The sequence below is a fragment of the Prionailurus bengalensis genome, chromosome C1 (genome assembly GCF_016509475.1).
Source record: "Prionailurus bengalensis isolate Pbe53 chromosome C1, Fcat_Pben_1.1_paternal_pri, whole genome shotgun sequence".
NCBI classification, from domain to species: domain Eukaryota; kingdom Metazoa; phylum Chordata; class Mammalia; order Carnivora; family Felidae; genus Prionailurus; species Prionailurus bengalensis.
In genome coordinates, this window is record NC_057345.1 from 77,955,283 (window position 1) to 77,979,529 (window position 24,247).

Consider the following 24,247-nt stretch of genomic DNA (forward strand, 5'->3'; position numbering starts at 1 on the left):
CATGTTCTGTCTCTGTCTCTGTCTCTCTCAAAAATACATAAATACGAAAAAAAGAAAGAAATCAACCTGGATGCATTTTCTGAGCCAAGCCCTTACCCAGAACTGGTTAAGGGGTGTGGGGAAGAACACGATGAGGTCTGCCCCAGGAGCTACTATAATTCAGCCCTGACCTAAAAGCCCAAGGCTAGTTAATGTTCATAAGTAGCATACCTCAACATAAATGTGTCCGTTCTCTGCCACAGAGAAGACCCCCTGAGAGGGCACGAGAAAGAGGTCAGTGTTATAGAGCTCCATGTTGAAAGTGACATTCCTGTGGAGTGGGTCCTGGAAGCCGCTGTGATTCCTCACTCGCCGCAGACTGCAGTTAAACTAGTGAAAACAAACAAACAAACAAAACAGAGATAAATCAGAGTCAAATGAAGGATGAACACCCTAGACCTTTATAACCTTTGGCCTTTAACATCTAATCCCTGCCCCCCCACTCCCAACAGTCCCTAATTAAAGCCGACCAAAAGGACAACATTCTCACAAACTACCTACTACAAACAAACACATACCACCACAATTTCAGGCCGGCTGAAGAAGGAAGTGTCTCCTTCATCCATATCCCCCGGAAATCCATGATCACCTGACTCCAGATCTTCATAACCATCTAGCCAGCCGCTACTATCCCCAGGTGATGGAACCTGCATCACAATCTAAAAGGCAAAGAAAGCGCAGACATGGTCATTGAAACACCCAGTCACATGATCTGGTTCTATCTCACACCAACACCAATGTAATAATTCAGTTGCAAACTGAAAACCTGACTTAAAACAAAACAGGGCTCCTGAGTGGCGGCTGGGTCGTGGCTCCGTGGCTCCGTCATTAAGCATCTGACTTTGGCTCAGGTCATGATCTCACAGTTGGTGAATCTGAGTCCTACATGGGGTGAACATGAACCCTGCTTTGGGTAAAAATATGAGCCCCAGGTGAGCCCCACTTCTCTCTCTCTCTCTCTCTCTCTCTCTCCCTCCCTCCCTCCCTCCTTCTCTCTCTCTCTCTCTGCTCCTCATAGGATTTTCTTTCTCTTTGGCCTTGCTCACTTGTGCCCCCCATCTCTCTCTCTCAAAATAAAAATAAGAAAAACCTCCAAGTGTTTCAGGATTTTATCTTCAAAGAGATAAAAATAAAGAGGAACCCAAAGTACATTCAAATTAAAACTTGACTAAAGTATGCATCTTTCCTGGTGAAAGAATAAAACTTGTTTCAAACAGTAGGAAAACACTAGGCACTGGAATAAGGTTGAATGGGGTTGTCAGCAGGCCAGCCTGTAGGGAAGGGGCCTTCTCCTTAAGGGACTTCTCTTTACATCAAAAATTCTAAGAAATATTAAGAGCTGGCTAATTTGTATCCATTGAGATTTCTATCAAGTTTGAGTTGGAAACAAAGTACCTAATGTTTACTATTATGCCAGCCTCTCCTCATCTTATCTCTGTACTCCTCTACCTTTTCCTCATTTCCTCCCCCGTATCTTTCTGTATGGTATACAGATGGAGGAAAGAATCCTGTTTTATTCTATGATAGTCTATCCTAATGTTAGTTGAGATGATTATTCCTAGGTCAGTTCTAGATAACATGAAAAATTCACCTGAGGACTGTGACTCCATAAATAAAATCCTAATTTTTTTGTGTATATAGAATAGTCATATTTTTTGGTCTGATTTCGTGTCGTGTGCCTAATTTCTGAATATGTTGCAAAACAAAAGTATATAGTAAGTCTGGAAATTGCTACAAATAGTTATCACTGGAACGAACACCTAAAATACTCACTAAAGGGAAGAGAATGTAGAAAAACCACCTCTCCATTTACCGGTTCCTCACAAGAAAGTACTGATGTACCTGAAGCAAGTACCTAGGACATTTCTTACCCTAGGTATTATCATCATAATATACACACAAATACACACACAGACACACACACAGGCGCACACACGAGAAGAAAGAGATTTTAAGGGCTTGGGATATACCTTTTTCTTCTGAGGAAAATGATATTATTTTTACTTAACAGATAACCAGAGCCTCTATTGGTGTTAATTTAGACGTAAATTTAAAATTCCAAAATCAAGTATGTCAGTACTATATGCTATTCATTATATCTGGAAAAACTGGGTAATATACAAAAATTAATGTTGGAATTGGCAGGGGTGTGTTCATCATAGAGGTCAAAGGTTAATAAATTATTCCAGGAACAAAGGGAGATTAGTTGGGCCAGCCTTGTGTCAGGGAAAGATTAGTGGATGAGAGGTCAGGAAGCTGGATTCAGTCCTGGCTCTGCCGTTAACTAGTTCCTCAAATCTAAGCAAGTCTCTTAACTCCCGGGAGTTCAAATTCCTCACCTGTGAAATGAGGAAGTTGAATGAGAGCATCTTAAGGTTCTTTCCAGCTCAAACACTCTAAGTCTGAAGAATAATAAACTTGGGCCCATAGAGTCAGTCCCCACATGAGCCACAGTGACAGAGCACCTGATCTCCAGTCTTTCCTCTGGATGGGTCAAGGGTATCTACCAAAGGGCAGTGGGACGAATGTGAATGAGAGTCATGCCCTCCCCAGCCCGTGGCAAAGCTGGAGTAGGTGCTGGGAGCATAGACACACACATCATGTCAAAGCCAGACACGGATTTTTGAGCCTTATTTTTACCATCAAAAGTATAACCTGAACTGCAAAATTAATACTATAAAGTTCTTTTGAAATTTCATGTTTCAAATTTTTTTAATATTTACTACCTAGTGTCTATTTCTGCAAGAATAGGCTTCATCTGAAGAAAAAAAAAAAGATTCAGATGAATGAACTGACAAGAATGATTTCTGAAAAGTGCAGGATAGCTACTATAGTGGATAATCATTGGGGGAATCTGTGGAATCTTTCTCTGGGGAACTTCAAAAGTAGGGGATTTTTTTCAATTTAATCTCTTTTCTTCAAGTTGGAGAATACTTAATACTTAATAATAATACTTAATAATAATACTTAATAATAATTTCTTAAGGGCCATTTTTGGATTTCTCTTGATTATTTTGTTCACGAGGAAGGGAGAAGTCCTCCTACCTCTGGACAAGACTGAAATGAGGCCACAGAGACCATGGAGCTGGCTAGCTCAGCTGTGTCGACTCAAGGTCAAAGGACACCCAATTTGTTGAGAACTGACACTTGGCTTTTTTAGGCCTAGGGTATATGCCCCTGCACATTTTCATAGAAATCTTAAGGCTAATTTTAAGGAAACACCCGGAAAGGGATCTGGCAAAGGGCCAAGCTTTGTTTTGGGGAACACTTACAGAGTTATAATAAATCACTCCATCCGGGGCTGACCGCCGGTGCCAAGTACCACAGCCACTCAAGGGAGACTCCAAAATGAAGTGGGTGCCATTCATCTTGGCCTTGCAGGTAGGATCCAACAGAGTGAGCTCCATCCCCGAGTAGTTGTTGGCCTGAAACAACCACCACCAAAGACATAAGGGGGGGCCCACAAGCAGTTCTGCAGCACACAAGGAACGTGTTTTTCCTGGTCTTCCCATATGGTATTGGTTGCTGGAGGCCTGCCTTCCCCCTCCCCCCTTACCTCTTCCCAGCCTACCAAGGATTGTGTTTGTTGGCCTTGGAAATTCAATAGCAAAATATTGACACACAAGGATCTGGAACCCCCTTTAACTGAGAATAACAGGACCCGGGTAAGAAACACAGCCAAGGGGAAGTAAGCCCATCCAACTGAGAAAACAGTATCAGGTCCCCAGAGTTCAAAAGTGAAAGAGCTAGAGGGAAATAACTAACACATACTGGGGCAAGATGGGGAGGGAGGTGGCTTTCTCTTCTCTCCTTTAAGAAATTGCACTGACCTGAAAAGACTCTTTTTCTACAGATACGACCATCTTTTCACTGTCACATTTGACTGACAGGGAAATATCCACATTCTCTTGCACCTCCTTGGGCTCTTCGGGACCAGGAAACAGCCGCAAGCTGGGGACGATAGGGTCCCTCGGCTGGGGGATCCCATCTTCTCCTCTTTCCATCTGGCCTCTCCTGGAGATATCGGGGATAGGAAAGGGGAAACCTCCATTTCGGCCTCCCCCTCCCCGGATGGGTGGGTTCTCCAGGGCAGGCAGACTGCCAGGGTCCAGCAGGATCCGTAGCTCAGGAGGGATGGTATGGACTTCCTCATCTCTCATTTCCTCTGGTGGTGACAGAAGGCAACATTGTCAGCGTTTGATGCCAGGCCACAGTCATCATCATTAGAAGCAAGTACAAGAGGAACTGGCACAGAATGGGTGTGTGTAAAATTACTCTTATCAAGCAATGTGTAAAGGAGACAAGGAGTCTGGAAACCTGAATTCCAGTCCTGGTGTTCTTTCTAACTGACTGAGTGTCTCTGGGCCAGTGGCTTACTTCTCTGTGTCTTAGTTTTCTAATTTTTAAAATTAAGAGGTTGGATTAGATCATTAGTCCTCTATATTAAAATTATTTGGGGAGATTGAAAAAAATTCCCTATACCCAGGCTGTGCCCCAGGTCAATTAAAATCAGACTTTATGGAGAGGTATCCAATCATTAATATGTTTTAAAGCTCCCTGTATGATTCCAACATACAGCCAAGGTTGAGAACCATGGACTAGATAATTTCTAAGGCCCTGTAAGATATAAAAATCCATTATTTGAGGAGCGCCTGGGTGGCTCAGTGGGTTAAGCATCTAACTCTTGATTTCAGCTCAGGTCATGGTTTGTGAGTTCGAGCCCCAAGTCAGGATCTGTGCTAAAAGTGTGGATTCTCTTTCTCCCTCTCTTTGCCCCTCCCCAGCTTGCTCTCTCTCTCTCTCTCTCAAAATAAATAAATAAACTTTAAAAAAAATACATGATTTGAATAAGTTATTGGGACAATAATATTTTCAAGTGCCATTGTAATACTTCCCTTGAATCTAGAGATTCTTTAGAATACATTCTTCAGGGATTTCTTGAAATAGTATTTGCTACCTCCTTTTTGCCTGCTAAATTCTAACAGGCATTTGAGCACCCTGGCCTAGTCCTGAAGGAGAAAAGAAAAAGCTGCTTAGGTACACTTATTCCTTCAAAGGGAAAGACCTGTTTCCATATAATCAATATTCAGTGTTCTGTCCTATTTTCAACAATTTAGGGAAGAGACATTTCCCCAGTACTGTTTATATCCATCCAGTCTCAAAGTCAACGCCTGAGGTCAATCCATCTCAGTGGGAGCAGGAAGTGAACATGACTGGGGACATTAACTCTCCTTCAATACTATCTTTTGGGAAAAGATGGCAGACAGCACAGCTGTATGGGTCCAAAAGAGGCCAGAGCTTTGGAGGGTTTTAAATTTGTACGTTGACAAAAACCTCACAACAACCCTTTGAGGTAGGGCCTATTTGCTCTCCCATATTACTGAGGAGGAACCACCTAAGGCTCAGAAATTAAGCAACTTGCCCTCAAACAGTGAACAAATGGCCCGTATTCCTAACCTTCAATCTATGGGCACGGTCCTTGGCGGCAGTACCAGGGGGTGAGGAACAGGTCTGGGGATCAGAAAACTCGCTAGTTAGAGGCTTGGCAAAACCTCAAGAACCTGTTAAAATTCCACTTTCTGCTCCATCCAACTGGGGTAATGACTCCTGCGTCCCCTCTGGGTGAGAAAGAGGAAGCACCTCGTGACTACTGTCCTGTAAGATGCAGTCTGACCCAGGACTTTTCCCCCGTAGTTCCAGCCGCTCTGCATCTCAGCTGTCAGTGATTAGCAGGCACTTCTGAGAGAAGAAGCCAGGCTAATTTGTTCTTAATGTAATCACAGTGAATTATGTGATCTACAACAAAGTTCTCCACCATGCAATCAACTGTACCAAAAGAATTTGGTACAGAAAAATCTGTACGAAAGTACCAAAGATCGTTGCTTTAAAACAATCTATCATGATTCTAGATACTCTTAAACTTGATAGTAAAATGCAGTCAAATGAATCATCAAAATTTACAACAGAAAAACAGTATCATATGAGATGTAATGAGAGTTCCTCATTGGAAAGCCTCATTTAGGGGATATTTTTACTACAGAAAAAAAAAAATCCATACTTACCACTGTTTTCAAGCCGAAGATGGAATCTATTAGCCACAGGAGCCACTGTATATGATGTTACTGGACTATAGCCATTGTCCGAAGCCCACTTGAACAGATTCTCTTGGGTTGAAGGAATGTCATCTCTTACTGATTTGGTTGTTATCATGGATCTTTCACTCTCTTTCCCAAAGCCAATACTGTTAGGAGCCTGAAGATAACAGCAAAATTTCACTCGTGAGTCTAAAACTAAACAGTGCTTTAAGTACAAATTCAATATCTAGAATGAACAGATTCTACATTGTATATGAAGGAACTATTTATTCTTTTGATCCCTACTTTCCTTGGGCTAAGAACACTGATGTGAAAATCTTTAACAGCAGATTAAGAGAAATTTATTCATGTTGTTTGATCTTACCATTTGGGTTGCTTATGCTGATAAAAATAATCCAATGATCTACAAGTAGCTACATACTGAGTATACCTACTAGGTTACCAGAGTTAGTTAAATGTTTAAATTATATATATATATATATATATATATATATATATATATGTATGTATATATATATATATATGTATGTGTATATATATATAAAATGTTTAAATTATATATATAATACCAAACTTTCCCTTATTTTTATTTAAAATGATGTATAAAGTGTAAAAATGTGCATGTTATACTGCCAAAAATATGTCCATGCTTCTATTTTCTGCACCCTAGATTTAAATGAAAGAAGGCACAATGCAGTTACTTCACTGTGGAGACCATCTCATCTTTGTAAACTATTAAATTCCATATGGTGGAACAACCAGTGTTGAGATTTCAGTTATAATTTATGGCCAGCTCAGCAATCCTGTAATTGTATTCATTTGTCAATTTTATTAACTGAAGATGCTTCGATTTTATGTTCCAAAAATTAATTAATTGATTTGGGTTACTGTCCCTCTAAGTGCCAATATTTTATCCAGCAATACCAGTAAGCTGACTTTCACTTGGTAATTAATTACAAAATTAGAACTGAGTGATAGGAATCCTTCCAAGAAAGGACTGAGTAACCAGGATATGGTAAGTTTCCACATCCTCTGGCTCCTACAGCAGTGACCTTGTCAGACAGTGAAGGAGCTGACGGATGCAGAGGAGATCCCAAAGCGAAGGCACCGTAGTTTCGACAACTGCTCCAACAAGACTAGAAAGCCCTTCCAGCATGAAGATTAGGCCATTTTCACGCCGTATAAAAATCACTTTAATTTCCATGCCCAATTATTTTCTCCTGCATACATGCAGCATTTTTTCCTGAATTCTCCATTTGTTTCCCATTCTGTGTGCCCCGAACATGACTAAATATTAATCCTTTCCCACTATAAAACCATCGAAGATTCACAGGCTCTAAGTTCTCTTGGCCTCTTTGGTGGTGGGATATTGGCTAAGGACACATATTTTCAATTCAAAGCTTAAAGGATCTCCCCCAGTATATTTTTTCTGTGACCCAAAGTGATTATCTGAAACTTCCAGAGCAGCCAGTCACAATAATGCATGCAAAGGAACCAGACAGAGCTTTAACCACGCTTTGTAGCCATTTGTGAAAAACTCAGCTTGACAGGTTTGGAATATTCCAGCACTTACCCTGATTTAGAGAAAATTCCTTAGAGGAAGGAAGGGTTAAAAAAAAAAAAAACTAAACTAAAATGAGGTAAGGAAGGATCCAAGTAGTTCTTTAAACTTAGTTTCCTAGGTGCAGCTTCTTCTAGTCTTTTAAAGCAGCATGTCGTTTTGATTGGCGGGAGTTGTAACACTGGCCTAAACAACACAGCTTGGCCTCATCTGCCCTAGTCTTTCATGTTGTTGGACAGCTGAGAAAATACTATATTTCCAGAATACTATCATCACAACCGCCACCTGTGTTTTTTGTACCAATATGGAATGATTTGTTTACACCTTTCCACATTAAATCTAGGAGCTGTCAGTACAACTCATATTGATTACGCCTCAGGACTTACAAGGCTAGAAATCTATCTACACGTTTGTAAAACAGCAAGGCTTGGCAAATTGGTTCCTTCCCAGCAATGAGCAAATTCCTCACCCTCTATTTCGGGATACAGGGAGTCCCCAGGCTTTTCTAAGGCTTCGGTGTAGCTACTCCAAATGGGAGTGTTCAAGGGGGTCTCCAAATACCACCACCATATTTCAGCCACATCTTCATGAAGGATGATGAGCAAGGTAGAGTCTGAGCACTTCCCTCTTCCCCTTCCCCTCCACTGCCCAACACACACTTGCATCAGAAATGATGGGGTACGGGAGAGGTTGGTCAGAGATGTAGTCCATTCCCACTGGGATTAAAACATGTCTTCTGTAAGAACAAGCTGGCTGAGGCCATTTGAAATAGTGTAACCAAATATTTCCTCCATCTATTCTTTTGTTTTGGAGGTTCCTCCAAAATGTGATTATGCACGGTCCATAAGGGACCTGAAGAGAAACCCAGAGCTGGGCACAGTAATGAGGACAGTTCTAGTATTCCAGTTCTTGTCCACAGTACTGCCCTTTGTGGCTCTTGGAGGGTGCACTCTGCCTGTGCACCCACCCCCTACAGGCACCCACATGCCACCTGTGTTTAATGGGACTCTTCTTTACATTTACCCAATCAAGTGCCTCATAATTCCTTCAGCAGACATTTTGTTTTCACTTTGTTTAGAGAAGTTAATTGCTCCTATAGACAAACTTTTGAAAAGTTTCCTGTGGAAGGAAGATAAATTCCCTTTTTATGGCAGGCACTATGCTAGAAGACTTACATATGTTATTTAGTTCTCCTCTAAAATACAAGGAGGGTACCTGGGTGGCTCAGTCAGGTAAGCATCTGACTTCAGCTCAGGTCATGATCTCACAGTTCATGAGCTTGAGCCCCACATCCAGTGAGCTCGAGTCCTGCTTTGGGTGAGACCTACTTCTCTCTTGCTCCTTCTCTCTCCCTCTCTCTCTTTCTCTCTCTCTGTCCCTCACTCAGAAGTTAAGTAGCACACGTGGCTGAGAACTCACCCTGTGCACACAGCCTGTCTACCAGGCTGTCTCTAAAGAAGATACTACAAACAAGGCCACTATGAACCATTTCCCTTTTCTAAGCATGAATGTATACTTTTTTAATAGCAGGTACCTTTCCTTCAGAGCATAGTCAGAACTCACATCTGAGACTGGGAGTTAGGAAATCAAAAAGCATGAAACTGATTGGGAGAATAAAAAAGAACATCATGAAACATTACCTAATTGTTTAGTAATGTTGTCATGCATTGTCCAAAATTGGCCAGGAACAGGAGTACAGCCAAAGAGAGGAATATAAACAGATCCTGCCCTGGGATGAGCAATCTCATTTCTAGTCTGTCTTACTCATATGAAAAGTGAAGACATTCAAAGTGAACTCCAGGACTGCCATGGACCAGGAACACATACATGCTCAGGTACAGAAAGAGCCACTGAAGGGTCAGGGCCGAAAGAACATTTACACAACTCCAGCAGGGAATTAAAATGTACCGTATGTTTTTTGCCTTTCAAAGCATAATTCCCTTTCCTGTTTTTGTTATTCTGAAATTAAAAACATTTGGTTGGTGTGCCAGGCAGCAAACGCTGCAGACATCCCAGGTCACCAACACCCCTCTGGCCAAGCCAGGGAAAGCAACTGAAACAGCTCTGACTTCAGAAAACTGCGGCTGGGCTTTGTTCTCGACACCAAATTAATGTATCGCCCTCACACAGGATGGCTTATTTGGATCCTCTCACAATTATAAAAAAAAAAAAAAACACAAAAACCCACAGGAACCAGAAACAATTACAGTACTTTAAAATTAAGATGTGTATGCTTGTGGCTTTGCCTGCTGCTTCTGGTGAGTCCTTGTACATGAGGTAGCCCCAGCGGAGCACTGGCTTTGTCCACTGTCATATCACGCTAAAGGTGCCATGAATGAACAGCACCAAAACCAGAGGCATCCCTCCCCCAAAATGGGGAAAACATAAAACCCTCTCCAATTGCTTCAATGCAGGTACTGAAAGAGGGAATCAGACACAACTTTTTAAAAAGGCAATACACAAAAATTTGAGCCTACAAAAGAGATGCTAAGGTAATTATCTTCTTAAAAGTGACGAGGGGGGGTTTTCTTGAACTTTCAATGTAATTTGTGCAACGTGCTGTCTGTCACACAGTTAATGCCGTAAACATATTTGAAAAAGATTTATTTTACCAAATTTCAACATTTAATTTTTTAGGAAACTAGCTGCTGTCTGCCTATCATGCCAACCAACTAATAAACTTCTTAAGCATATCTCCTTCATGGAAGTAATGCTTAGTTAGGGAGTAGGCTGGGGGTACTTTTCCTATATTATTTCACTAACCACCCCATTACTGTGATTCTAGCATCAGTGTTTCACCCTCAGAAGTTAGAAGCAAGCAAAAAGGCATGCCAATACCATGTATTTATCTCTAAAAGAAAAGACAACAGTGTGAGCTGGGGTCAGCCCAATTTTCCACACCTTCCCTAAATACCTAACCCCAAATTAAGAGCTGATATTCAGTACCATGACAGTGAGGCCATTACAGGACTGTCAACCATGAAAGGCCCCATTGTGCGCATTATTTTACAGTTACTCTGACTGGAAAGCACACTCATACATTTCAGGAATTTCACAAATGAGGCAACTGGGGTCTAAAGAGGTTAAGGGACTTGCCCAAGGTCACAGTTTGTAAATGGCAGTCTGGACTCAAATCTTGATCTTGACCCCAGAGGCCATGCTTTTAGCCACCACACTGTCTGCCCTTGTCAGGAGAAACCATGGAGCAGCCTATTTTATAAAGTGAAAAATCACAGAGAGCTCAGAGAAGCAGAAACTTCACAAAAATAATACATATAAAGCAAAAACGTCACAAAAATAACACATACAAGCACAGCTTAAATTGTTGCCATGCATCAAAACAAAGAAATGCTCAGCAAACTTACAACAACTCTCAGGTTTCCCTTAACATCAAAAGATTTGATCACCCAGTTGACAGACTTTTTGCACTTCAAGATCAGGATGAGATTTTTGACCACCTCAAGATCCTTTCGAGAAGGTCTTATGTCAATTATTATATCCACCTGGAAAGCACTGTGAATGGAAAACAAAGGCAAAGTTAGAACCCAAATGCCAGAGAGTTGCAACTATCTCCTCTCTTCCAAGTCTTCATGTTTCCAGTGTCTGGCCAGTTGATTAAAAAGCTGGAGTTGATCCCAGGCAAATGACATGTGCAAAACAGATTGTTAGTGCACACAAAACAAAATAGTTTTACATAACAATAGAAAAATACGCCTGCTGATAATTAGACACTAAAATTTTTCTCCTTCTTTGGGGGGAATAAAAAAGACAGTTACTGAAGGCAGCCACTGTTTGAAATGGATCTGGGCAACCAGGAATTTACTTTTAAAGCAGAATTGTTGCTTTTCAACCTTCAACACCTTCAGTGTGTAACTTTCCAATTTGCATATGCTCAAAATCCTGGAAGGTGGCAGGGAGGAGGGACGCCTGGTAGTAAAAAAACAAAACAAAACAAACCCCCGAAACAGAAAAAAACAACAACAAAAACAACAACAACAAAAAAAACTAGGACACCTAAGATGAAATAAGAGGCGAAAGGCTGGAGAATTTGACTTAAATAAGGTTTGCATAAGCCATTAACATTTGCTACAGAATCATATCTGCACTCACTTTCCCAAACTTCTGGATATACAGTTATTAAAATAAAGAAAACAGATGGTCAACCAATTGATTACTGGAAAATTGATGAAGACAACCCAAACTTCTAAGAATTCAGTATACAGGAGAATTTTTTTAACCAAACAATAACATCTCTGTCATTCTGAATTTAAAGGAAAGTCTTTCTTTCCATTTGGTTTTACACACTTGTGAAGCACATGATGAATGATACACTCAAATGAAGCCTGAGGCTTAATATCTAAGCATGTTTGCCAGATTGATTCTATTCCCATTCTCTTTTAATTTTCCACAAAATTCTTCATGTGGGACAGAATGGAATCTTCCCCAAACTGATGTGTAGTTTATTCACCTTTGAAAGCAAAATTTGATTAGAATTTTAATTCTGAAATCCCTCTACAATATAAATTTAAGGCAGTGGTCCACAGGAATGCAGACTCGAGTAGAAGAAAGAGGCACTTTTCCTCTTTTATCCCCTTTTTAGTTCCCTAATCATTCTTGATAGGGAAGGTTAAATTGCTAGTCCTGGGGCAGGAAGCTGAGGGTGGGAGATGGAGAAAAGGAACGTAAGCGAGAGGCAGGTTGTATCTAATGGCTCTTTGGTGTGTCGCCACGGAGGGCCATGCGCCAACACACCCACACTCACTCCCCCACCCCCAATGCACACACACCTTCATAGCACACACAGCTCTGAATGCAAATGTGCTCTGAGGACACTATGAATGGAATTTTATTAAAAACAGAATGTGATTAAAATTATAATTATGTTAACAGGCATATTTTATAATTTTTTTTATCAGGAATAACCTCAGTTAAAGGAGATAACAATGGAGCAAGAATTATTTTGTACTGTAATTAATTAGTGCCTGAAAGTTCAAAATAGGCTTCAGAAACTCACCTAGAATATAGGGGATCTAGAGACAGATGCCAAAAATAAAATATACCACTGGTGCCTTCACTCCCTTCTTCAAAACTTCTGTTAATTCACCCAACACATGAACAGCTCCCTCCCTCCTACACAAGTAGGGTTGTACTGTCTCTGCCTCAAGTCAGCATATATCTTTATTTTCATTTCTTTTCAGTTCAGCGCATGCCCACACACACACACACACACTCACTCACTCACTTACCTGTAGGGGTTAGAGCTGGGGGTAATTAACTCAATGATGTGTACTTCCTTATCCTGGGGCTGGCTGGATATCACACAACCCTCCGCTGCTTTGGGCTGAAGGTACTCAGCAAGGTAATTGAGCGAGAGAAAATTCTTCCCTATGTTGCACGTGGGAGGGAACACTTGATCTGAAAGAAACACAGGACAATTCATCACACCACTGAGCTACACATTATCAGACTCGAAGGGAAGAAGGTGATAGTAACTGAGCAACTGCAGGACACAGGGAACCACAAGCCCTAGGGACGGCCTTAGAACTCAACCACTGCCTTCAAATACCTCCCCTATGGTCACCAGTGACCTCCTACTGACCAATTCTAGTGGCCTCTTTTGGTCTAAATCCTTTCCTTTCCTGTTCTCTGTGATACTGCGTTGTCCTCATCCACATTCTCTGACTTACCTCCCATCTCTTTTACTGGTTCCCCCTCCTCTGCCCATTCTTTAGACACCAACGATCCTCAATCTTGGGTGCACACCAGAATCCACCTATTTGGACCCCATCCCAGAGATTCTGAGTCAGAAGATCTGGGGGGCAGGGTGGTGCTAGGCAGCTTTCTTCTTGAAAAGCTCCACAGTTGATCTTGATACAAAACCAAGGCTAAGAACTCAATTCCTTCCTCAATCTTCTTTTTGTCTCATAATCTTCCCAAATGACCTCAACTGCTCCTAGGGCTTCAACCTGTACCTAGATCATGACTCCTTTTCTGAGTTGCAGTCCTGGGCTGGCATCTGTCTACCAAGTACCTCTCACCTAAAAAATCCAATAGTTATTTCATAGTCCACATACTCAACACTGAAATCAATTATCTATCCAGATATGCTCCTCCTTGGATATTTGCTACTTCAATTAATAGGGGGATCAACCACCTAACCAATTCTCTGGCCCGCTATGTAGAATGAATCATTCCCTCATATTTATTCGTCACAGCACTACAGATCTAAAGACTGAAGGAGGGAGTTTGGGGGAAACAGTGAGGGCAGACTTTCACTCTTTCTCACAATCTCGTTACAGATGACTAATGCTTTTATAACACTTTACAGTTTACAAGGTGCTTTTGCAAACATCATCTCATTGTGCTAAGGGCTGCTCATCACCTCCACCAGGGAAAGCGATACAAGTACCAAGAGTCTAAAGATACTCCCACAAGGGCACATGCCGTTTACACAGCACTGTGGTTGATGGGATTTCCAGCCAGCGGTTTAAATGTTTAAACAGAACTTGAAACTGCTGGCAGGGTGACAGCTGGGACCAGTGTCAAGGAAGTTCTAGGTGTAGCAAACTTTTTTTCAGAAGGGGTAATTAATCAGAGCCCTGGCACTGTAATGAAACAAACTTCTGCCTCTTTCATTTAATGGACAGGATGCTAGGGTTCAAATACACATGCAAGTCTCACTCAGGAGAGAGGAATCAGCCCAGGAGGTCCCAAGATTGGTTTGGTACTGCCCTGCCCCCAACCCCCACCAAGCCTGGGTATCAGCACACACTGTAGCATCATGGCTCCATGCACCAGGCCTAGAACAGAGGGGACCACAGGAGCTCACAAGGCCCCAGGATGCAGGCTCCTGCACAACAGACCTGGATCCTCCCTCTGCACTCTTCGCTGAAGACCCCCTTAGAGAGAAGAGGCCAGGGCTCCACTGAGGCAGCTGGAGTGGCCTCCCCTCCACGTCTGCTGAGGGTTTTCCCGGATGAACAGATGAGGAATGCACACCCCATAGCTATAGCCCTGCGGATGCCTCCCCCAGATCACAGGATGGAAAATGATACTACGGTAGCAAGACTGAAATTTAATCAAGAATCAGGGGGTGTGTGCATGGGCCAGCGACAGGCTAGTCTGGAACTCCAGAGACTAGGACCCTCTTGAGACTCTGGCCTGTATATTCAGTTCAGTTCATAGGTGGATCTGGTTTGCATCTGGCATGTAGTAGGCATATGGTACAGGTGTCCTGAATTAACAAACAATGAGGTGAGATTTGAGACAAATACCAAAAATTCACCCACGTTGTGACCCTCCTAAGCCACTAGGAAAGGTTTGTTTAAAAGTTGCTATTATTGAGGTGCCTGGGTGGCTGGGTCGGTTAAGGGTCCAAGTCTTGATTTCAGCTCAGGTCATGATCTCAGGGTTCCTGCGATTGAGCCCCGAGTCAGGCTCTGTCCTGACAGTGCGGAAGCCTGCTTGGGATTCCCACTCTCCCTCTCTCTCTGCCTCTCCACTGCTTGGGCACTCTCTCTCTCAAAATAAATAAAACAAAACTTAAAAAAAAAAAAAAGTTGCTATTATTAAGGGCTCAAGTCCCAGATGCCATTGTCACTAGGTTGAATAAGCTGATCATTTTCTGTTGTGTATACATGTGTGTGCCCGAGTTTTTTTCCCCCCAAATGACCTTCCGCATGCCTGGCATCAAAACTTATACCAACTGCCAAGTAGAAAGGAAACCACAAAGGGGAATCCCCGGGTAGAAACCTGGCAAGTTTTGGTGGGGGGGGGGGGAGAAAGTCACATGCTTATTTGTATTTTAGGAAAGGTTTGACGACTAACTTTGTGACTTGGAATGATATACTCTGGGAACCTAGGAAATAATGCAAACTCCTTGTTTTCCTGCTGTGGAAACTGAGGCTTACGTGGCAAATCAGAGGGGTGCTGGAAGTGTCACAGTTAATGAGACAAGTTGGAGTAAGAACGGCAAGTCCTCAATTCTTCCATTCTAGGTGTAGTGGTTAGAGCAGCAGTTCTCAAACGTGAGCACATATCCGAATCACCAGGAGTGCTTGTTAAATAAAACACAGACGGCTAGACCCTACTCCCAGAGTTTTCAATTCAGTTGGTCTTCGGCGGGCCCAAGAATTGGCAATTCTAACAAGTTCCCAGGTGATGAGGATGCTGCTGGGGCACGGACCACATTTGAGAGCCACTGGGGATAGAACAAGAGGAGACTCTGCTCGTCTTGCTTGGGATCTTGGCTTGGGATCCCTAGAGGTAGCTAGCGAGAGATGGGCAGGTTCTGGGAAGCTGGCTGATGAGTCCTGCTCAGTGAAGCCTGATCCATGGTGACAGACAACATCACCCTGTGGTCCACCGACCTAACCAAGGAACCTCACTTCCCCCAAGGGTTGTTCTCCACAGTGTATACCAGTGACTCATACCCGACTCGTGTCTGGAATCAAGTTTCAGGGGCTCCAAAGGTGTTACCAAGGAGTCACCAGTTGTTACTGGACTGGACTGGACATGGGGGCCTTTGAGTTCGTTCCTGACTCGGTGTGTGGCCCTGGGGAAGTCACTTAACCAACCCTCACTCTCAAGGCAGGCAACAGCTGTGCATAAAAGTTCCTGCACTGTCAAGAGAACAGCTCAACAGCTCTAAATGTTACTGTAACACATTTTCTTATGGTAACAAATTCCAAGTGGGAGGGGGGCAGGTGATCAATATCCTTTTACGCTACTAGAATTCTGCTTCAGAAATGCAGGCCATGCGCCAGGGCTTAGAACCTTTGTTAAAGAGGTTTTGCATTTTGTTCCAATGGGAGCTGACCTCTATTACAAGTTACCTAACCACCTAAGAGTTCAGTAACAAACTCCAGCTTTTGTATCCAACATTCACCTAAAATTCTTCTCTCTGCTAAACAAGTCTTTCCACCCAGGTGGCCTACTTGTATTATCAGGTTGTGCCTACTTAGCTAAGACTTAAAATACAGCATCAGGAAACAAGCATTAGACTTGAGAGTCAGGAAACCTGGGTTTGAATTCTGACTTCACCACTTACTAATAATGCGGATTTGAGCAAGCTAGCTTAACCCACCACTAACCCCTCTGTAAAAGGATGGAAGTAATGGTTTCCTCGTAGGATTACTGGTGAGGGTAAGTGGGGTACCTGCGAAAAGAAAGCACCTGATGTGGCCTTTGCACTTAGCACATACTCCAACATCAGAGTCCACCTTTCCTGCAACTGTCAAACAGCCCAGGTTTAAGAACGGGCTGGAAACAAGCATTCAACGAGCAAGGCTGTGCTGCCATGCTGTCTGTGAAAGAGGTGACAAGTGCTGTCGAGTTCAACAGAAAGCAGATGGACGCTGAAGACCTGAAATGCAGTTTTCACATACTCACCTGACTATAACAAGGACTCATTCACAAGAGTTGTTATTTCTAGTAACTAATGGGGTCTCCAAATACATACAACTAAAAATAATGATGAAAGAAGTTATTTTTAAAAATGTGCTTTCAAACTGAGTTACCAGATATTTATATCCCTCTGCAAGGCAAGGAAATTAAAACGGGCAAATCTCTTATCAAGGCCACACAGTTCCTTTCTCCAATAATTTGTCCTTGTAATGGGCATTAGTATTAAAAATATATTTAAGCACTTTTCTGCTGCTATTGTCCAAAATTTAACCCACGTCTCAAGACCATAAACCAACACTGGCTTCAAATGTTTGCAGATCAACAGGTAAGAGGAAGCCCTAACTGTTGGCTCAGCTGGCCAACTCCTCCTCTATTCCATTAGCGATCACCTCCTTTCCTTCACTTCGGATTCTCACCCTTCATTCACTTCCGATTTCTGTGTGTGGACGTCTTCTAAACCCTGCACCACAGCCTCCTCTCCTCTCTCAACCATGCTACTCCCAACATCCTGCTTGGCCATTACCAGGCCTGTTTCCTCAGGGAAAAAAGAAAAAAAAAAAAAGGGAAGGAAGGAATGTGAGGGGAGCAGGCCTGGTGATCTCTCAGGTCCCTGCCAGCTACAACATTCTGTAATTCTAGGATTCCTTGCCCTAACCACCTGGTCTCTGAAAAGAAAACAAGTGACTGTCATAAATCAGTCATTAACTGAAACCACGTAAAATTTACCTTCCCCCACTTTAACGTAAATGTTTCTTGCTATCTTGAGTTCAGTGAATGAAGTGACTGCTCCGTACTCCTTTCGAGCCCAACTTAGCAGACGGTCGTTTCTATAAGGGAATCTCTTTTCTTCTGTTTTTGCTGACAAGGAGAAGTTTCCTGATGAAAATTGGACCATGGAACCCTGAGACACCTAGAGGAAATAGAACAATGTACATGTTTAATATGGTATAGTCACCTGGAGCTGAATCATAATGAGAGAAAGCATTTATCAGACAATGGGTATTTGTCAATCCAACCTCTTCTCTTTGTTATACAGGTGGGTCTTTTTTCAGCAGCTGATTCAAGAAACAGTCCCAAGGCTACTTCTCCTGGGAAACAACAAAGCTAGCAGTGACGCAAAGAACTACTGGTATTTTTAAGAAACCAGTGACGCAGGATTGTGCCATTAGAATTTGTAAAGAACTCTGTGATAAAAGACTGCAGAGTGCATTGTGAGTTATCACAAGAATGATCACTGCTATTTTTCCTGATATCTCAGTTGAAGGCCAGCCTTTCAAGTAAAGAGTTTCTAGCCTAGCGGAAACTAGGGAGTGTGATCACGGGCTTGTCATGGGCTTCAAGATCAGGGCAAGCAATCCAAAGTCCAGTTAGCAAGTAAACCTGATGTCCAGGTCTTCCATAACTGCGGCCTCTACTGACAGCCACCATCCCAGAGACACTGGTTTGTGTTGTCCTGGGCAATGAGATAAAGAGAATGGCTGGAGGCTGTCAGTCTTCTACAACATCGCACTGCTGCCTAGAAGTGAGATGAATGTATGTTACAGTTTATTTTGTGAGACCCCCAAACACCCACAGATAATGAAGTCAAGAGGCTGTTAGACTGATCCTAATAAAACTTTCAGGATGATTTATGCAAGCACCACATTCCTGCTGGATGCATCTAGACAATCGCTGACCTAGCACATCATGGTATATATAATTAACACATACAAAGGAGGAAAATTATCATCTTGCTGCTGCACTGCAATCAAATTTAGTCGCTGGTGAAAATATGCACATGTCATCTTAATTGGCTAGCATTTATAAAAGTAACTGATTTTATGAATGTCAGGGTGAAACCTCAAACTGTCAGCAACAAGGTTCACAAATTCCCAAGCCACACTGCTATAAATGTATTAAATTTCACATTAACTATTTCTCATTAACAAAGAGCAAAGGAGTTTCTGAAGGGGGTTACAAATAACCAGACTAAAAGCAGTCTGAGGGCAGGGGTTTTGCTTAGGGTTCTATTGCTTACAGTGATGTTTGCAACCTTAATGCACAAACAACATAGTATGTACCCCAACTATGTGCTAGGCACTGTTATTTTCTATTCAATTATACACAGGTACAGTAGTCCCCCCTTATCTTTGAGGCATATCTCCCAAGACCCCCCCCAGTGGATGCCTGAAACCACAGACAGCAGTGAACCCTATGTACACCATGTTTTTTCCTATACATAACTACCTATTGTAAAGTTTAACTTATCAATTAGGCACAGTAAGAGATTAACAATAATAGCTAGTAATAAAATAGAGCAATTAAAACAATATGTTGCAAATAAATGTGGCCTCCCTTTCTCAAAACATTTTACTGTACTGTATTCACCCTTCTTGCAATGTCAGATGATAAAATGCCTACGTGAGCAGATGAAGCGACATGAAGGACGTAGGCACAGTGACACAGTGTTAGGCTACTACGGACCTTCTGACAATTCATCAGAAGAGGAGCATCTGCGTCCAGACTGCGACTGATCAACAGTAACTAAAACCATGGAAAGCAAAACTTTCAGATCACCAGGCACTACTGTGTATATTTAAATGCTAGCAAAGATGTTCTTCGCCAAATTGATTCCATGACCTACTAATGCTGTGGTCTCACTCTTGGCTGAAAAGCAGAAGCATCTAAGAGCTTCTAAATATTATGAGGTCCAGGCCACACCCAAGACCAATGAGAACCTTTGGGATGGGACCCAGACCTCAGATCATTTTAAAGCTCCCTGAGTGATTCCAAAGGTCAGCCCTGGTTGAGAAGCCCTTCCTTAATTGGGACTGAGTGATCCGTAATTTTAAAAGCACTATTATGGGTCAGGGGCAGCATGGGCACCTTGCAGCTTCCTCTCTACCAGTGGTTCTTAACTGGGGTGATTCTGTCCCCCAGAGGACTTTCGGCAACATCTGGAAATATTTTTGATTGTCACAACTGGGAGGGAAGAGCTACTGGCATCTGGCAAAGAGGCCAGGGATACTGCTAAATGTTCTACAGTGCACAGGGCAGCCCCCGTGACAAAGATGACCCAAAATGTCGACAGTACTGCACCTGAGAGATCCTGGTCTGACTGAATGTTGCTAACATTCAAACGTCTACTGGATCCCCAGATTGAATCCTCAAGTTGACAGTCATCTCTATGCTAGAATTTGGGCCGTTAGGTACTTAATAAAGAATAAGAGAAGCTTCCTGGTTTAGGAAGCCCAAAACTAATCATTACTAAGCTGGACATAAACCATGGCCTCTAACAATAGTTATCACCTCATGCACACCTACTATGTATCAGGTACCACGAAGTGCTGCGAAGAACGCTAATGACATTTGCAAAACATGTCCTGATGCCAGTTACATATAAACGAAATCAGTGGGGACTGTCCAGTTTTAACCTTGTTTTGAACAATGCCTGCAGAAGAAAAAGTTCCTGAACCATTTACCTGCCAAACAATAACCATGCCAACATATGTATAAACCCTCTGAGACTTAGCTACTCACCAACACTGAACTTCAGTGTTTATCTGATTTTTACGACTGAGGCACTGTAGTAAAATCTTCTTTTCACTGAAAACCACTTGTGCTAAAAAGTCATTTTTATCAAGCCTGTCACCAAAAAACCTACAACAGTGCAAAGGCCTTTGTCCCTCTGCCAGCACAGTTCTGAATGTTTCGGCAAGTATCCCTGGATGTTCCGCTCCTTTTGTCCTCATTCATGTTACAGCCATAAAATAAAGCACTTGAGTTTTAAACACCATGTACCTAGAGTACATTTCTTCGGAGTAGAAGGTGGGGTATACAGTGTAAGAGAGAAATAAGGAGCAACTCCCAAATGCATCCGAAAGTAACAGAAAAGCGATACTAGGGCATGGCTGATTCTTCAAGAAGGGGCAACTCCTGGCTGATCCCTCCATGTACCACCAACCCTGCTCCAGTCTGTCTTCTCCGGGGGCCAGCAGCAAGGTTCGTTCACTCACAGCTGAGGAATTTGGAAAAGGAGTTAACTGCCGCTCCTCAGGCACATTCCAATAAGAAGAAAGCCAAGCTGCCAGAGGCAGTGAAATGTCCCTGACTGCAGGTCAGTGGAAATTTTCTGCTGCGGCACGGGGTTAGTCAGCACTCCTCCTGATCACCAGTTCTCCTGGCTCTGACAAAGTTGCACGCCGACAAAAGTCGGCCCCAACCCCCACCGAGTTTTAGAAGGTGTTGTTATTTCCATCTGATCCTCAGGATGACCTATGAGCTACGTTACTAGGATTTCCACAGTGGAGAGGAAGAAACCTCAGAGAAGCTAAATGGCACACACAAGGTCAGAGGATCGGCACGGGAGCAAGACCAAACAGGAGACTTCGGACTCCTGGTCATAGTGAGCCTCTGTGCTAACCGTGCCAGAAAGAAGACCTCATCAGCTCCCGAGGCAGATTTCTGTTCTATCTGTAAGATTTGCCTTCTACCCATGTGTCTGAGCTATGCCTCCCAGAGGAAGAATTCCTTCCTCCTTCCTCCACGAGATAAGCCTTCAAGCATCTGAAGATGTCAGTTGACTCCAATCCTGACTCTACTTCTTCAGAGCACTATTTCCAGCCCCCTCACCTCCTCCTCAGATACTGTGGTTATCAGTTCTTCACCAGCATAGTCTCTGAAATGTGGTGCTCAGGACAAGACTTGGGGTTTGGGGTGTGGTCTGACAAATGCACCGTAATGGTTAATTATGTGCCAACTTGCCTGGGCTATAGGGTGCCCAGTAATTTGGTCAAACATAATTCTGAGTATTTCTGTGAGGGTGTTTGTGGATGAGATTAACATTTAAATCAGTAGACTAAGTAAAACAGACTGTCCTTCCTAAGGTGTGTGGGCTTCATCCAATCAGTTGAAGGCCTGACCCCACCCCCGGAATAAGCTCTTCCAGGTTCTACAGCAGCCTGTTGGCCTTCGGATTCAAATCGGGGCATGGACTTTGCAGATTCTGGACTTGCCAGCCTCCATAATCACAGGAGGCAATTCCTTACAATAAATCTTTTTCTACATATATGTGGACACTGCATGCAGCCCAGAATCACATTAGGTTTTCTATCAGCTGAACTCTGCTGTTATCTCATATTCATTAATTTATACTTCAAACATACACCTGCCAAATATTTCTTGAGCACCTCCCTCATCTGTGCCGGGCACTGTGTTGGAGGTGCTGGGGTAATCGCACAGAAAGGTGACAGATGAAACTCCTCGGCCTTGTGGAGCTTACAGTCTGTTAAGGAAGCCAGAGGAGCACAATAAATAAGCGAAATATGTAGTATCCCAAGAGGCGCTATGGAGCAAAATAAACTGAGAGAAGCGAAGGCTTAAATGTCATGGGGAAAGTCCAGCTGAGAAAGTCACAGCATAAAGCCCTGCGGAGGTCAGAAGGAAAAGCATCTGTGGTTGAAACAGCAGCGCATGTAAAGGTCTGGCAAGCAGAAGGGAGAGAGGCGGGGCCGGTGTGGCTGGAGCACCGGGATGGAGCGGGAGGGACAGGTAGATGAAAAGGTCAGAGAGGTCACAGAGCTGAGAAGGTCCAATCTGACCTGGCAGACTGCCACTAAGGACTATGGTGTTTAGTCCAGGTGAGATGGGACACCACTGAGAGTTCACGAAAACATCTAAAAAATTTTTACCTCTGGCTGCTGTGGCCAGTCTAGATTGAAGAGCGGAAAGAGCAGGAGACCAATAGTAGGCTTCTGCAATAACCTCAGGGAGAAAGAGCGGCATCTCACGCCGGGGAGGTGGTGGTGGAGATGGTGGCACCTAAATCCCCAGGGCTCATTTTACCGGGTTGAGGTTCTTTCCATCCTTCCCTTATAGCAGTAATTCTTTCATAGAAACACAAAGTCTTATATTTATTCCTTAGACCCATATATCAAATCTGTGTCGGACACATAAAAATCCTTATTCTGGGGGCGCCTGGGTGGCTCAGTTGGTTAAGCGTCTGACTCTTGATTTCGGCTCAGGTCATGACCTCACGGTGGTGGGATCAGGTGACACATCGGGCTCTGTGCTGAGCATGGAGGCTGCTTGGGGTCCTCGCTTTCCCTCTCTCTGTCCCTTCCCCGCTCATGCTTGCACTCTCTCTCTCTCTCTCTCAAAATAAATAAACAAACATTTAAGAAAATCCTTATTCTGTTAGCTGTCAATATCACTGAATTTCACATGCGTGCCTTCTATACATTCATCTAAATACTTGAGCAGTGGAATAAGACCAGGCTAAGGTCTGTGACTTACAGGTATACTCCCATGCTGACCCAAAGATGCTAAACAGCACATGCTGGGGTCCCAGGTTGTTCATCAACTACAAAGTAACCCCATAGAACTGTCCTCACCTGGTCTGTAAGGGCATCATGCTAGAACCTGTTAAGAACCCTGCTGAAATAAACACATGATCTATCACTGTCATCCCCTCTACCATCTGGCACTCTAGTCTCCTACTTGATCTTCATGGTATGGTATCCTTATTTGAGTCTGGATTGGGTTACAGTCTGTGGAAGAACACAGACATAAAGAGAAGAGCAAGAAACAATATTTTTCTAATACAAGGAGGGGCTACAATCACCACTTCAAGGAAAATAACTATGAGTGAATATGGAAATGTTTTAAAAAATGTTAAGAGCAAGGATTTTATATTTGGATAAAATGGCAGGTATTTTCTTTTACTCCACCTTATTGGTGGGTTCTTGCCATGCCGCCACCCCATTTCTGGCCCTGTATCTCAAGACACCTGCATCTCAACCACTAGAGTAACCCCCTATCTTCCAATCTGGTCTCCTTCCACCACTCCTCCTTGCTGGGAGATCTTTCTAAAGAGTAAACTCATGATGATGCAGGACAGTATCTAAGCATCTTAAATGGCATATGACCAGAAAGGGCCTCTGCCTGCCCCACTGGCTACCACTCCCCCATGTACTCACCATATGGAATCGCTTGGTGGCAGAACACATCCTGCTACTTGAGGCTCCTGAGTCTTGTTACATCCAGGTCCCTCCCACCTGGACTGCTCTTTCCAGCCTTCCTCATCTGGTAACTCTCCTTGAACTTCCACAGAACCACCTTCTCTGTGAAGCCTCCCAGACTCCCCTTCTGTCTTCAGGGTGGAGCAGCG

General features: G+C 43.1%; 1 protein-coding gene across 2 annotated transcripts in view; it reads right to left on the reverse strand.

The window, feature by feature from the left end:
* The window catches only part of TGFBR3 (transforming growth factor beta receptor 3), a 209,501-nt gene that overhangs the window by 35,961 nt on the left and 149,293 nt on the right, over positions 1-24,247 (reverse strand). For both annotated transcript variants that reach the window (XM_043575555.1, XM_043575557.1), the window contains 8 exons: positions 17,827-18,010; positions 12,942-13,110; positions 11,061-11,208; positions 6,102-6,291; positions 3,870-4,204; positions 3,312-3,464; positions 558-698; positions 211-369 (listed from right to left, as the gene is read on the reverse strand). In XM_043575555.1, coding sequence (XP_043431490.1) covers positions 211-369; positions 558-698; positions 3,312-3,464; positions 3,870-4,204; positions 6,102-6,291; positions 11,061-11,208; positions 12,942-13,110; positions 17,827-18,010 — 1,479 coding nt within the window. The remainder of the gene's footprint in view (positions 1-210; positions 370-557; positions 699-3,311; positions 3,465-3,869; positions 4,205-6,101; positions 6,292-11,060; positions 11,209-12,941; positions 13,111-17,826; positions 18,011-24,247) is intronic.